Genomic DNA, 14,364 nt, shown 5'->3' with positions numbered 1-14,364 from the left:
GTACACATTTGTTTAAACGATCAACAGAAGAAGAGGTTTATCGAGACAAAATTAATAACCAAGAGATTTATCGTTTATAGAAAATGGATTTGCGAATAATGCGATAGCTATATCGAATTTGTCAGCTAAAAGTACCGGTTACACAAAAGACAAATACAGGGGTGGCGAACTAAAGTAAGTGTCGAAATATAAAGTCTCGGCAGATCCCTGAAGCTTAGCACCCTGAGCTAAGAGTTGAGGACATAAAACGGTGCTAGATGTTTCTTATCTCCGAGAAAGGGTAGACAAGTAATCTGTATTGAGATCACGAGCTAAAGTCTTATGTACTTTCAATACAAGTTCTAAGCAGAGGTGATAGAGCACCGGAATATAAGCTTTGCAATCTGGAGTGAATTTTGATCTTAGGGAATGTTGGCTTTTACAAGTGTTCCATATATAAAATAATTGCACGTAAGAGAAGAAAAAAAGCACGATTATGCAATATAAAGTTTAATTTTTTCTTGAAAAATAGTTTTTCTATAAAAAAATTTATAATCTTATTATTTCATAAAAAGTCTCAAATAAGAATTGCATATGCCAAAATTTTACTTTTGTTAACTTGTATCTCTATCGCATTCAATAAACTCGCATAACACGCTATCTATCAGTTTGTGTTCAAACTGAAGGCCTTCTCGCGCGCGACACACTTTATCAGAGATGCGCGAAAGATATGAGATCAACAAACAATTCCGCTTAGGCAAACTAAAAACAATTGCGAAGCTAAAGCGTTATACGAGAAAGGGACAAAAATAGAGGACACCCTACAGTTTTCCGATAATGTACTATTGCAAATCCCGTGACATACTTATTAACAACTCATCCGTTACTATACGCATGACGTACATACGCAACATATACGGCAAAGTCTACGATATAGAGGCGTTGTAAGAGCGAATCAGAATTTATTTTGTATTAGGATGTCGAAGAAAATTATATTTACTACTATGTGCAAGAAGAAATCTGCATAAAAACGTAAAGATAATTTAAATGCGACACGTATAGCGACGAAGTGGCAAGTACAAATTAAATGAAACGTTGTTAAATCGCGAAAACGTAATAAACTTTTTTCCGCCGACAACGTGCCTTCAACGAAAACACGTAACACGCAGTTTCGTTCCCACATAACGCAACCTTTTCCAATCACGCAGCTTTTTAAGGAGACGAATGGGATCACACGTAAAACGGGGATAGTGTTTTAATGCCGAGCAAACACATATATAGATCTCGAGCTGCCGAACGCGAGAGAGGACTTCAGATAGGTAAAGAGAGGGACGGAGGGAAGTAGACGGAAACGTTCGTGCACGGCTTGTTAGGGTGGGGTTCGCTAAAATGAAAGTTGGAGCCACGGCTTGCCGCAGCAAATCCGGCTTGATTAAAACACCGTAGGAGGAATCCCTTACCCCTTTCACCCTTAGCCACCAGCCACCGCGGCCCTACCGCCGCACCGTCCCGTTTATTTCGACCGTCTTCGGTCGCCAAGGAGCGCGCCAACGTATAATCTTAATGCAGTCTTATACGAAGCGGAACGAGGCTATATTTCATTATAACCCCGCGGTCCTTTCCGAGCCCTTCGCGAACCCTTTCTATTTCTACTGGCTATAAGCGCGCACGCAGCGACTGGGATTTGCTCCGAGATATCGTTTGCGACATAAAGTCGGGGGATATCGAGTAAGTATCGAGAAACGACGACATTGGTTAAAGTGCCCGCCCTAATCTTTTCTCTGCCTTGCCGAAAAACTACACGGGTCCCCCCATAAGCGCGTTACTGGAATTGTAACTCGTGATCCTGTTTGATAAGAGGGAAGTTTCGTAATCGATAAACGAGCCATCATATTCCGCGCCGAAGTTATTCGAATAATGAGCATAAAATATAATAGAACTCTTTTATCAAAAGGATTAGAAAGAGAAAAGCGAGAATGATTACTGACACATAATAATATCAAACCACATAAATAACGTATAATAAACATTACAATTATTAAAGATTCGTTTTTTCTTATTTTAAGTTATTGTGCGATCAAGAACATAGAATAAAATTATTTTTAATGTCAAACTGTTCTTATTTTTGTTAAAAAATTGGATTATAATTAATTATTAATCGATTAAAAGTGTAATTAAAAAAGGGAGGGAAAGCAAGAAAAATTATTTCACATTTTGAACTGAACGTCGATGAGAATAAACGTTAAACTTACGGACCGTAGAGAGGAAAGCAGACATATAGAGACGAAATGGTTTAAAGCTTGACGGAGTAAAAAGGGAATGTATTTACGACATTACAATACCCTGCGGGCTAATCCAGGTCCTGAAGTAGTACCTAGGCCGATCGACGCTTCTCCCTTCTTCACCGAACGCAATCACAACCTTCATTCAAGTACAGAGAAACCCACCCAAAGTAAAACCATTTCTCTTCCTTACACAATCAAGCGGGAATTAAAACACAAAAAGAAGATAATAACCGCGAACATTCATTGTCAGTTAACAATGGCGAGAACATAATATTACGTAACATTATTCTGTTTTGTCATTCACATTTAAATTATGCACATTCAATATATCTGATACACTTTTCAACGCGCATCAAATGTTGGATATTTCATTTAATTTAGTTATAAAAAATAAATTCCGTTTGCTTTGATGTACATTTAAAATTTTAAAGTTAGAAATAAATCGGAAAATATTATTTTGCATTTAGTTTCGAATGTAATTTGTCGCAACAGAATATATATTTTTATAACGGAACAACACATATCTTTAAGAGTAATGAAGAAAATTACTTATTTACTTAGCCTTTAAAAACTGTACTTTTGCAAAATACCATCCAACAACACTCGAGAGTTAAATTACTCGCTAGTAATCTCTTTATAAGAGAAATTAAAAGCCCTTGCTCATCAACTACCTTATCCTGGCTTGTCTTCCTTTCTCGAGGCCTAATTGACACGATTTTTATAAACTCCCCTCTAGGTATGAAGGGTGAAGTCTTCTTTTGTACTACCGCTAACACCTTCAACCTCAGACCCTTCTGTGAATGAGAGTCGCCTTGTAGCTAACGAGTACAGCAATGTTGATGCACAATTATCATTTTTATGGAACGGAAAATATTGGAATTGCGTGATGAAAAACGTACATCACAAACGCTTCAATCATTCTGATACATATTTATAAGAAACAACCAAGGAAATTTCTCGAGCCAATTTCCGCTAAACAAATATTTTTTCGTATATTTTTCTCTGAAAGACGATAAAAAAAGCACGTTGCTAGGAAGTATTAACGATCAAAGTAATATTCCGGAAGCTTCTATTTTTAATGCGGAATTTCGTCCCTTAAAGTAGCGAGACTAATTTAAAAAATTGGCTCGCCCGACCGCCTCATTACTAACGCCTGATAAAATTTTTAACTGAGAGTCACTGTCGTAAATATAAGTACAGGGGTGAAAATAGGGTGCACATTCCGAAGCCTTGGATCTGCGTATCCTCGCGCATTCATTCATAAAAATTCACTCAACCGCGTTGCTACTCCCACCGAGTGAATTGGAGGGTTCGTTCTAACCCCGATCAACGTGACAGCTCGACAAAGTTAAAAGGTACTGTGTTTCATTCTTCCAGGTTCCCTCGAAAAAGCGATTTTCGCTAACGGTAGCTTGCAAAATACAAAGAAGCATATTTCCAGAGAACTTATCGATTTGGCAGTCGAGTGCAGCAACCTGGAAGGTTGGTGTCTTACGACGGTGGAAAGTACAAGATGTCAAAAAGTTCGGTATGAGTAAACTCGATATATATAGAAACGTTTGACTTATTTCGAGGATCGATCTATTAATTTCCGACTACAAATAAACTATCTTTAAATAAAAATAGCATATCGATGATACCAATCGATTCGTATCTACAGAAAATAAAATCGAATACTGTTTCTACTACATCGCGCGTATGGAAAAGGCGCGTCAGAGATCGAGGCAAAACAAGACGACCGTAAGTAATAAATACGCATCCTTAAGCGGATTTGGGGTCAGCTTTCCGGTATTTTAACGCCGTGTTCTCCGACCTACTGTGAGATTAACGCCTACCCAAACAGAAATCTGTTTATTTTCTTGAAAAGTAAATCGATGTTTTAACTACCTTTTCTTCAGCCTAACAAATAATTAACAATTGTTACTTGTTTAATTAGCGCAAAAAGTTTGTCGATTCTCCATGAAAATCTATTTTAATTTCCTATTTCAGCTCAAAATCTTTTAAATTAGACGAAGAAAAAATTTCTAGATAAAAAACTATAGCAATTATTTTAATTAATAAAAATTAGTTTCAAATCTCTTATAATTCTGTCTTCAATTTTGCACAACAAATATAATAAACCTTTTGTATCAATCTAACACTATAATATCATCAATTAATCTATTATCTATTTTTACTATTTATTTAATTACATTTAAATGTAATTATTGTCTTAATTGCAATGTGCGTCATCATTTTATGGAAAATAGAAAAGATTATCTTTTACATCGAAAGAATATTAGAGCGCAGGATAAGGATTCCCCTTTAAAAGAAACGGTTGCTCGTAATCGTAATCGTAGCCGTAACGATCATGAAAGTTGAAGCAGCGGAGATTCCGGCATTAATATTCCAGCACCGCCCGTGCAAAGACCCATGCCGTTAATAAAGAAATCACCAGCAAAATTCAGAAATGACAGTCAGCTGTCGATTTCTCATAGCTGAGAAAGCAAGCTAATGGCGTTTTAACGTCACCGACCACTAAAGTCGAGTGCATTAGGGCCAATTTCAGTAACTTCGGAGTGACACTTATTTTTATGAAAGTATTAAACAATGTACGATCCCCAATTGCTTCCCGTTTATTTGTTTGCCCCGCTTATCGTACGTTCATATTATAAGACGTGCAACAATGATCAACCCTTTAAATTTTTGGTATAACGCGAACCATATCGAATAAAACATTCAAACAATCATTGAAACTCTTTTGTATACTTTTGAAGTAAAGATTTTAAATTAAAAGAGATATGAAAATGATCATTGTTTAGAATTGAAAATTTGAATATGATAATTTAAAATTGTTCATAAATTACATCAGAGAGATCTCGTTTTATTAGAGAAAGATATAGATATATAATATTAGACTATATTGTAATGCAAGAATTAAACTTTAGAGAAATTGTAATCATTTTTTAATCTTATTCGTTATTTTGAACGACAATTCAATTCTCTATTTATGCAGTAACAAAAAAATGTATTTAGATATTATTATATATAATATTCCAAATATTTTAGATTACACTCCTATATTTCGTAAAAAAATATAATTTAAACGTACTCTAATACGTACTATAATTTAAACAAAACTCGTATAAGTTTCTTTTTCTAAATTGATATAAAATATAAATATAAAGGGCCGATAAAAGCTATGCCTGTTTTGGCCGACCCTTACACCGAGACTTGACGTACTTTATCCGAATATAATTCACGATTTTAAACTGTTTGTCTTTTACAATTTTTCATCACTGTCTGTATGTGTAAATGTAAGCTTAAGTGTATGTGTGTATGTATGACCGCAGTGTGTGAGCTCAAGTCCGAGGGTTTGCTAAGCCCAAATGACTGTGCGGTTCAGTCATCTTTGCGGAAGCACCCTTACAATAAAAGATACTACTAGTGGCACCCTCTGCTTCAGGAGCTGTTAACTTCCTCGTTACTAAAATTTCTAATCAATATTAATATTTTAAAATCTAATTATTTCTGTTTTCATTTCTATACACAAGAAAATTATTCTCCATATAAATTCTTGCGGTAATTTAACTTTTGCCACAAAATAATTATTCAAAGTTAAAAATTTAAATAACTCTATATATGTTATTAAAAATATTAATTGTTATCAAGCAAATATGGCAACAATTCCTAGGAAATCTTCCTCCTATCTTCAATTTTAGCAAGGGCTTTATTTAATTCAGAAACCGCGCGAGGCAACCCCTCGATCTTGCCTCCTTCGATCCTTGCCGACGGCTAAATAGCTAACTTCCCGCAACTATCTCAATAGATTATGATTATTGTAGAGGAAAGCTCTGATTTATGCAATCATCATAAATTCAGTCCCCGCCCATCATCTGGCGTATGTTCAAGACGCTTCTGCTATAACTCTATTCACAAGATTTCAAATTATATACTCCTAAAGGATCCATCCTCACTTTCGCGACAGATCTTTTGCAATTACGTTTTGTTGTTTATATATTTTACTATATTCTAAATAATAGCATAAATGTATATTATAAAAAAGTAAGAACTATTATACTCAATTGTAAGTTTTTTAATACTTGTTGACAAATATAATTCCACTAGTGTTAAACTTTAATTGATAATAATTTTGAATATGTTTACAATTAGATCTCTTTTTATTTTCAATTTAAATATAGAGACCACCAAAATTCAATCTTATGACGCTAAAGAAGAACTCTACTTCGTCGGCAGCTGCCTTCGCTTTATCGATTGCAACCACTTCGAGAAATACCATCAGCTCACCCAACATAGAATAAGTAAAGATATCCTGTTTATCGGTCGGTAATAAAATTGGAAGTAAAATAATCACTCAAGATAACAATATTTTCTTTCTAGCCAGTCTCAAAGTATTGATAATAACATATAAAAAATTATTTAGCAGAAATAATGTCATACAATAGATATTATGGAATAAAATATGATGCACGCAATCATATATTGGATAAACAAAAAGATATTTAAAGAGTTTTGCAGAATTCTACTATATGTGACTATATGTGACTATATGTGCAAACATGTAACATGTGACACAGTAACACAAAAAAAATGTGCTTACATGTTGCTGTATATGTAATTAATTTGCCAAATATTCCTAAATTAAAATGCAATATTCTGTATATTCTCAACCTTTTTGTATGACACCAAACGGAGTTTTTCTTTAGCGTCATAGAATCGCATTTAATTTTAATGGACTCTATATTTAAATTGAAAATAAGAGATATAAATATAAATTCAAAATTACATTATCAATTAAAGTTTAACACGTAAAACCAACTAGTAACTAATAGAATTATATTTGTCAACAAGTATAAAAGAACTTACAATTGAATATAATACGTAATATAATCTCAAGTAGCAAGGTGTTATTATCTAATGTCTTTTTGTCATCCTAATTATTCATCATTATGTCATAATTGATTATTATGACGACAAAATAACATCAAATAATGACCGCTTGCTACTTGGGATGGTTTCAGATATCATTCATTAAAATCATATTTTATTTTTTAGAATTAATAATTTCAAAATATTTTTAAGCATTGTACAAATACTCCATTGACTTATTATTTCTCTCATTGATTTGTTGAATCTCCGATTCGACAATCTCCGATTCAACAAATAATATAACATTAAAAGAGCTATTAACAAGAGTATAGGATCGTTGAGATGGCAGTAAAAATTATCTCTTCTACCATACACGAATTCAAGCTTGCGTCAGCATTTATACAAGTAATAACATTGTTTAACGTATGAAATAAAATAATCGATAAAAAAAGCTATTGTGACATTATGAAACGTCAGCGGTTTATGTCGTTACAATCCTTTCATTTTACGTTCCTCAGAGATCTCGTTTTTTTTTCGTCGCCGCAAATTTGCGACCTATTTTTGTATCTTTTTGACAAATGCAAAATAAGTTTAAAATAGAAATCATAAATGTCCGATATATGAGTAACACCTAGATAGATAACACCTAGATAAATCACGGTGAAAATTGTTTTTGTTTTTTTCTTCTCTTCTTTTTATCGACGTAATTTTAATTTTATGAAAATATTTCACATTCCATTATAATTAATAATTAATTAAAAAATACGTATTTTTCTGTCATAAGTATGTAAAAAGATTTCAATTTCGCAATAATTCATTGAAAATACTTTACTGTTATGTAAAAAAATTTTGAAAATAATTGTTCAACTAGAGAAGCTCAACAAACTAATGCTTTAATGGTTATCGTCTGCGCGCGGATATAATAATTATGTCACTCATATAAAGTAGGACAATCTTTTTCTTCGAGGTTCTATTATTAAACTCGATTATTTGTTCAGTGGAATATTATCCGCATAAGCGCGTACAATTCGCGCTCACAAATGGATAACATTGTCCTACGTCGATGATATTCTACGGATCATTTCGCAGAAATTACACGACTTTTACGACATCGTCGTGGATTATCAGTAAATTATTCGTGTTCCACTTACCTTTTTTGGAGAGGGATGTAGTACAGTTACAGGAACTTGGCGAGGGGTTGGCATGGACGGCGTTGGTTGGATATACTCCTTCGCAGGAAATCGTGGTAATTTCGACTCCCGATTTGAGGGTAACTCGAGTAGATGCTGTATTGAGTGATTCTGTCTTCTTTTTTTGAACGCCATCCTGCCAACAGATAAATTTAACCTTTAATAACGAGCTTGCTGCTTGCTATTATGAAAAGAGCAATTTAGTTATCTCGAAATTTTGCATGACATATTTCCATCATTATATCAAATTATCGAATTATTTCTTTTACATAACGAATAATGAAGTACAAATCTGGCATCATTGTGTATAGTTAATTATATAAAAGTTGATTGCACGTAATTGAGAATTTATTACGCTGTCTGTGCAAAGTTAGCAGCAAGTTAATACTCAAATTTTATATCAAAATATGTAATAAAATCTAATCTAACCTAATCTTGTTTTATTATTTCCATGCTAATTTTATTTATTAACAAAAATGTTGTAAAACAAATACACTACTATAATCAACCTGAACGTACATGTGTGTAGACACCTTTTTCCAGGCGCGCGGAGATACTGGATATCGGATAAAACTTTCGCATTTAACTTTTCCGTCCTGCTGGGGAAACGACCAACAAAGCTCATCACAGGAAAGTTTTCCGAGACAAGGACAGCCAACCAACTCGAAAGGGAGACAGAGCGGGCGCGCATGCTCCCACCACTATACCGTCGCGACACTGATTTTCCTATATCCAAATTCAAATTATCTAAATATTAGAGCCCTCGCAGCTGCTGAATAAGCTACAAAATTGTCAATTATACAATAACATATCAAAATATATTAGAGAATCAAATATAATATTTATCAGCATTCCTAGAAATTTATGTAATCTAAATTATCTATACGATTCACAAATCATAACTGTATTAATTGAATAACTATTCAACTGAGTCACATATGCAGCTTAATTTATCAACTTAGTTATTTTTCTCTATTGATATTTTTAGAGGTACTCGTCAAAATTAATAAATTTTGTACCTTCGAGTCTTAAAAGCACATAAAAAATCGATAGTAATTCGCAAAAAAAATATTTTTGGTACAAATTTGCATAATACTCATAAAATCCGCACATCTCGCGTACATGTAGGCGAGTAGATGTGGTAGTTCACCCCCTATAACCGTCGCAAAAGTTTGCTTTCTCTCACGTGTTTACACACGCGCTACATTGCGCGCGCATCACATATACATATACATTCCAGTGCAAGTTGCAAGCACGTGTATGTATCGACGAGGGCTTTACCGATTAACGCATCAGCAAAAAAGGCAAAAAAGTTTATCCATTTAACATGAATCATTCATCGTGATAATAATGTAAAATCTACATCCGCTAAGTAGATTATTAATTGTCTTAATATTATTTTCTCTTGAAAAAACATAATTAATTCATCTACTGTCAACATAACTTAGCGTACGACTATAGAGATAATCAAAGCAATGCATTGATTTGTATCTCATTAATTATTTTTTTTTTATTAATTGATAAGAGTATGTAATAAGATATTAGTTATGGAGCATATATAGTGTATGCGTTGGAATTAATTTTGATGCAATTTACAGTAGATGTACTGCAAATATTACTGGCTTTGATTTGCGACAGAATCGCAGCATGCGCTCGTGCAAATCGATTGAACGCAGCTCTAGTATATACATATAACTGCAATTAATCGTCCTTGATATCAGACTGACAGTACTTATTATAAATAAAAAATTTCTAAAATTGATGTATAATACGTCCAGAGTGATAATATAACACAATCACCGCTGCATATTTTAATAAACTGCTTCAGATTTTTTGACGTGAATATTTCAAGACAGTTATTGCATTATATTTTTAATATTAAATACATATATTCCCTAATAATTAAATTAGCAATTATAAATAAAAATTATTAAATCGTCTTAAAATGATTTAAGCAACATTGATTTTGTTACTATAATAAAACTCTGGTTACTGTAATAAAACTTCTTTCTTTTTATAGTTTTTCCTCTCTCAATTTCATTATTAAAACATATTCCAATATTCGAAATATTCGAATGATTTCGGAAAACCCTCATACTTGATTGCTGTTATCGTAGCACATTCTGATTCAAACACACTGCGGTAAATCCATAAATTATCTACGATCTTTCAATAAAAAATTCACTGTATCTATGATAAAAATCACGCGAATAAATAGATTTTTGCAATATGATACCTCAATTCTTTCCACTTCTTTCTACTTTCTCTGCATCGATTTACCATAAACGTGCACCGCCCGTTATCCGATCACGCTTCTCCGAACTTCAACTGAATTGGAACACGACCCAAGAATTAAATAAAGTGTGATCGATTACATTCGATAAATTCGTTTAGCAGATTTCGTAAGGCATTCCACTTCGGAACAGTCTATTTTAGCAGGTGTTTAAGCATAAAAGTTTATAGATATCTTAAACGTCAAGGTATCTCTCTAATTTCATCAGCTACTTTTCGTTTATAAGTTTTTTCATCAATTTTTTTTAATAATTTAAACTTGATTTTTGTTTAACAGAGAAAAAAGTTATTTGCTGCAAGTTTGAAGTTTTCAACATTAAATATATCATTATAATTTATCTGTAAATCCCTGAATAGAATAAAATATAGTGAATTATTTCAGTTACCGTACATTCATTATCAAATACTGGTATTAATTACTAAATACGCATATGTAACTTTTTTGTTCAGCATTCTTATTTCTGCGAAACAAGCAATCATATCTCACTATCTCTCTATTCGCGTCTTAGATCATTTAGCAAAGGTAAGAGCAAGGAAGGAAAGAAGAAAGGCATAGCAAGGTAAAAAGGAGGAAAGAAGGGAGGATACGTATTTCAGTCATCCGACCAACTTTTGCAAGTTTAATGCCCGGGCGCTCGAGTAATTTAACACGACGAAATTAACTTTTCAGTTTTACCAAAGTTTCCTGGCAACTTAACCGTCTCCACCCCCCTTCTCGTTCCTTTCACGTCGTTCTGCTCTTCCCATCCTCCTGGAATCCACTTCCCTACTTCCCCTCGAACCAACACGAAGAGCCGGGACCAACTTTTAAAGCGCTCGTCGTGGTAACAACTGTGTGGCGCGGTGCTCGCTCCGGCGAACTATAATTCCACCCTTAAGACCCGAAGTTTACGACGTAAACTTCCCCACTCTCGCTGCCGCGGTGGGGCTGAAGCCGATACTGCAAGTCTGAGAGTGAGAGACCGAAACTGCGTGAGAACGAAATCATTGCCTCAGCCGACATTCGTATCGTCGATATAAAACTGATTATTATTGAGCAATGCTTTTTTCAAATTTATATCCCCTTCGATGCGTCTCGTAATCAGTAAAGAGCAGCATATCAAATAAAATTTCTTTACTCAAATATTAATAATTAAATACGTGAAAAATTGTAACAAAAATGTTATAAAAAAATTAATAAAAAGCATACTTTCGATCTATAAATTAAATGGAGAAATTATTTCGTTACAGTATAGTTAGCTTTGTAATTTGATTCATATTTTTCTATTTTGTAAAAAACATTTTCAAAATCACTCTCTAATTTGGAAACAAAATATAACAGAAGTAAAAAATTAATCATCCCGGATATGTGTTTGCTCTTTCTATGCTTCACCGTTCGATCTATGTATTTCTCTTTTCAACAAATGCAAACTAAGAGTTTCGGTTGATCGGGCATCCGATACGCTGTGTCAATACCTCTCTGACTAGTTTTGCGTAACTATTATAACCGCACGATTGACTCTCCGTTACTTCTCATTCGTCTGTCCCGACATCCGACTTCTCGACAATCTCGAGTCTTTTCGCCGAGAGTCAGCACAACGACGACCACCAAGCGGATACCGAAGCTTGAGATATCGTTGCTATCACTCATTTCAAAATGTCAGTTCTTCCGGCAAACAAAGACTTTAATGATTCAGACTCGCATTTTTGGCAAAATTCATCGTAAAGCTATTATACGTGATAAACGTTCTCGAAAACAGAAATCTGTTCGGGAAATTGTCCAGAAAAATACGGATAACTATGACAGATTGATATTCCTTATCGCAGCGGCGAAGTGTATGACACGGAAGATTGCGTTTTGGTGAAGTTCCGGCATTCTAAACTTCTGAATGATATTCATCGGATATAAAGATTAAAAGAAGAGAAATGAGAATCGTAAAACGACATTATTTGATGTTGTTTAACTGAGCTCATAAAAAAGCGTGTTGATTCAACGACAGGATTCTAACTTTCGTCACGAGTATCCGCTCCGTGACATCTTTGCAAACATATTCGCAACGCAAGATTTCAGAAAAATTATGTAGTTCCAACTACTTGTTCTTCATAAAACTTTTACATTAGCGTAATCTCTTTTTTATATCAGTTCTGCTAATATATTTCTCAAAATGTGCCATTATAAAACCATTTCAATGTACGCATATCATTTATAACTATTGCAATCGTATTTTTCATGAAATAAGTTTTGTTTATTCCATAAAATAACATTTCCATAAAATAATGTTTTATTTATTCATATATTCAGATCTTATAAATGAGTAGCTAGAACATTGATTGCACTTTTTAAATTTAAATTTTATTCTTGTCTCGTTGCTTTACATTCATTTTGCTATCTTTTATTAAAATATGTTATTCTGTGTTGAACTGAAATAAAATAAGAAGCAAATTGCGGTTTGTATTCAAAATAGTTTTCACGAAAATGCTTCTTATTTTATCGTTATTTTTATCGTCATTTTTCAGTATAACAAATAAATATATGTAACTTTATAATGAATTGAAAAATCAATATGATTCTCATTTCTATTATTTGTATTACGTATTTCTTTTTTAAATACACTATTGATACATATAAAATTTAAAATATCAAATTTAAAACAGCTTAGCAGTATAAATAGATATGAGAGTCGCGTTTTTTATATATATAATTTAATCATACAATTTTAATCATACGCTAAACAAAAAGTAATTTGTGGATCGATACGAATATACGCGTAAAGCTTAATGCATTGATAAATAATAGAGTAACCTTCTTTTATAAAACGTTAATGCAGACTGTGAAGAAATTACTTTTTTACATGCATTATTAATAAGAATTATAGATATTTTTAATGCAAAAGACTATATGCAGATTTTTTGCAAACTTTTAAGAAAAATAATAAAAAAGCTTTCACAAACGCAATTACTTTTTTACAACACGGTTCTCTCTTGTTCATCTTATAATGACACATTTACGAGACAAAAAGGGCAAAAAAAATCACGTCAGAATAAAACATAATTGCGTAAAAAAATACAAAACGATACAAAATTAGCTTGCAATTTGTGTTTTCTTAGAGATTCAAGGAAAATAGAGAACAGGGAACAGAATTATGACGGTGTCAACGCAAACGTCAACGAGGATGTCGACAGCGACGACAACGAGACGACGCACGCGCCGGGAATCGGAGTTGAAAGGATCACACTTCGGGAAACTCTAAAAGCACCTGGCCAACAGCCACTTGATGGAATTCAAAGCACAATGCCAGCGCTGTGAAATCGCAGCGCAAAAGACAGCATGATAGCGGTTTAATTAGTACTCTGTTTCGCTATACATCGGATTACTATCACATGTGTTATTAAACACAACCGAGATATTGTTTATGACGATGTCTCATATGTCTCGTATGCGAAAGCAGGAAATGTGGACACTCCTTTTGCTGTATGTCACGCGAAAAAAATGTCGAGAGCGTAAATGCAATGCGAGCTTAATAATGAGGCAAAATAAATACAAAAAAAGATTTCGTATATTATATAACTTTTAAGCTATTTGAGATTATAGAATATTATATCACATATCTCTTCTATATACGCGCATCGAATAGTCCACAAGAAATAGGAAACACTTTTTAAACATTTAGAATTGAGCAATATTTTCAAATCGCTACATCTCGATAAAAAATTATTGTAAACAAATAATTAAAAAAGCATCTTAAATCTTGAAATTTGTACTTTCATGT

The 14,364-nt window shown here is 33.2% G+C and overlaps 1 protein-coding gene across 3 annotated transcripts in view; it reads right to left on the bottom strand.

Annotated features, from left to right (window-relative positions):
* Window positions 1-14,364, bottom strand: part of LOC105670535 (serine-rich adhesin for platelets) — a 258,685-nt gene that overhangs the window by 241,341 nt on the left and 2,980 nt on the right. For 2 of the 3 annotated variants that reach the window (XM_012364087.2, XM_067360245.1), the window contains exons 2-3: window positions 8,843-9,049; window positions 8,285-8,459 (exon numbers count right to left, since the gene is read on the bottom strand). In XM_012364087.2, the coding sequence (XP_012219510.2) occupies window positions 8,285-8,459; window positions 8,843-8,844 (177 nt within the window). In that variant the 5' untranslated portion in view covers window positions 8,845-9,049. The remainder of the gene's footprint in view (window positions 1-8,284; window positions 8,460-8,842; window positions 9,050-14,364) is intronic. The other variant, XM_067360244.1, reaches the window with a different exon arrangement.

Source organism: Linepithema humile, chromosome 8, assembly GCF_040581485.1.
Source record: "Linepithema humile isolate Giens D197 chromosome 8, Lhum_UNIL_v1.0, whole genome shotgun sequence".
In the NCBI taxonomy this organism is placed as follows: domain Eukaryota; kingdom Metazoa; phylum Arthropoda; class Insecta; order Hymenoptera; family Formicidae; genus Linepithema; species Linepithema humile.
This window is presented reverse-complemented; position numbering and strand designations above follow the sequence as displayed.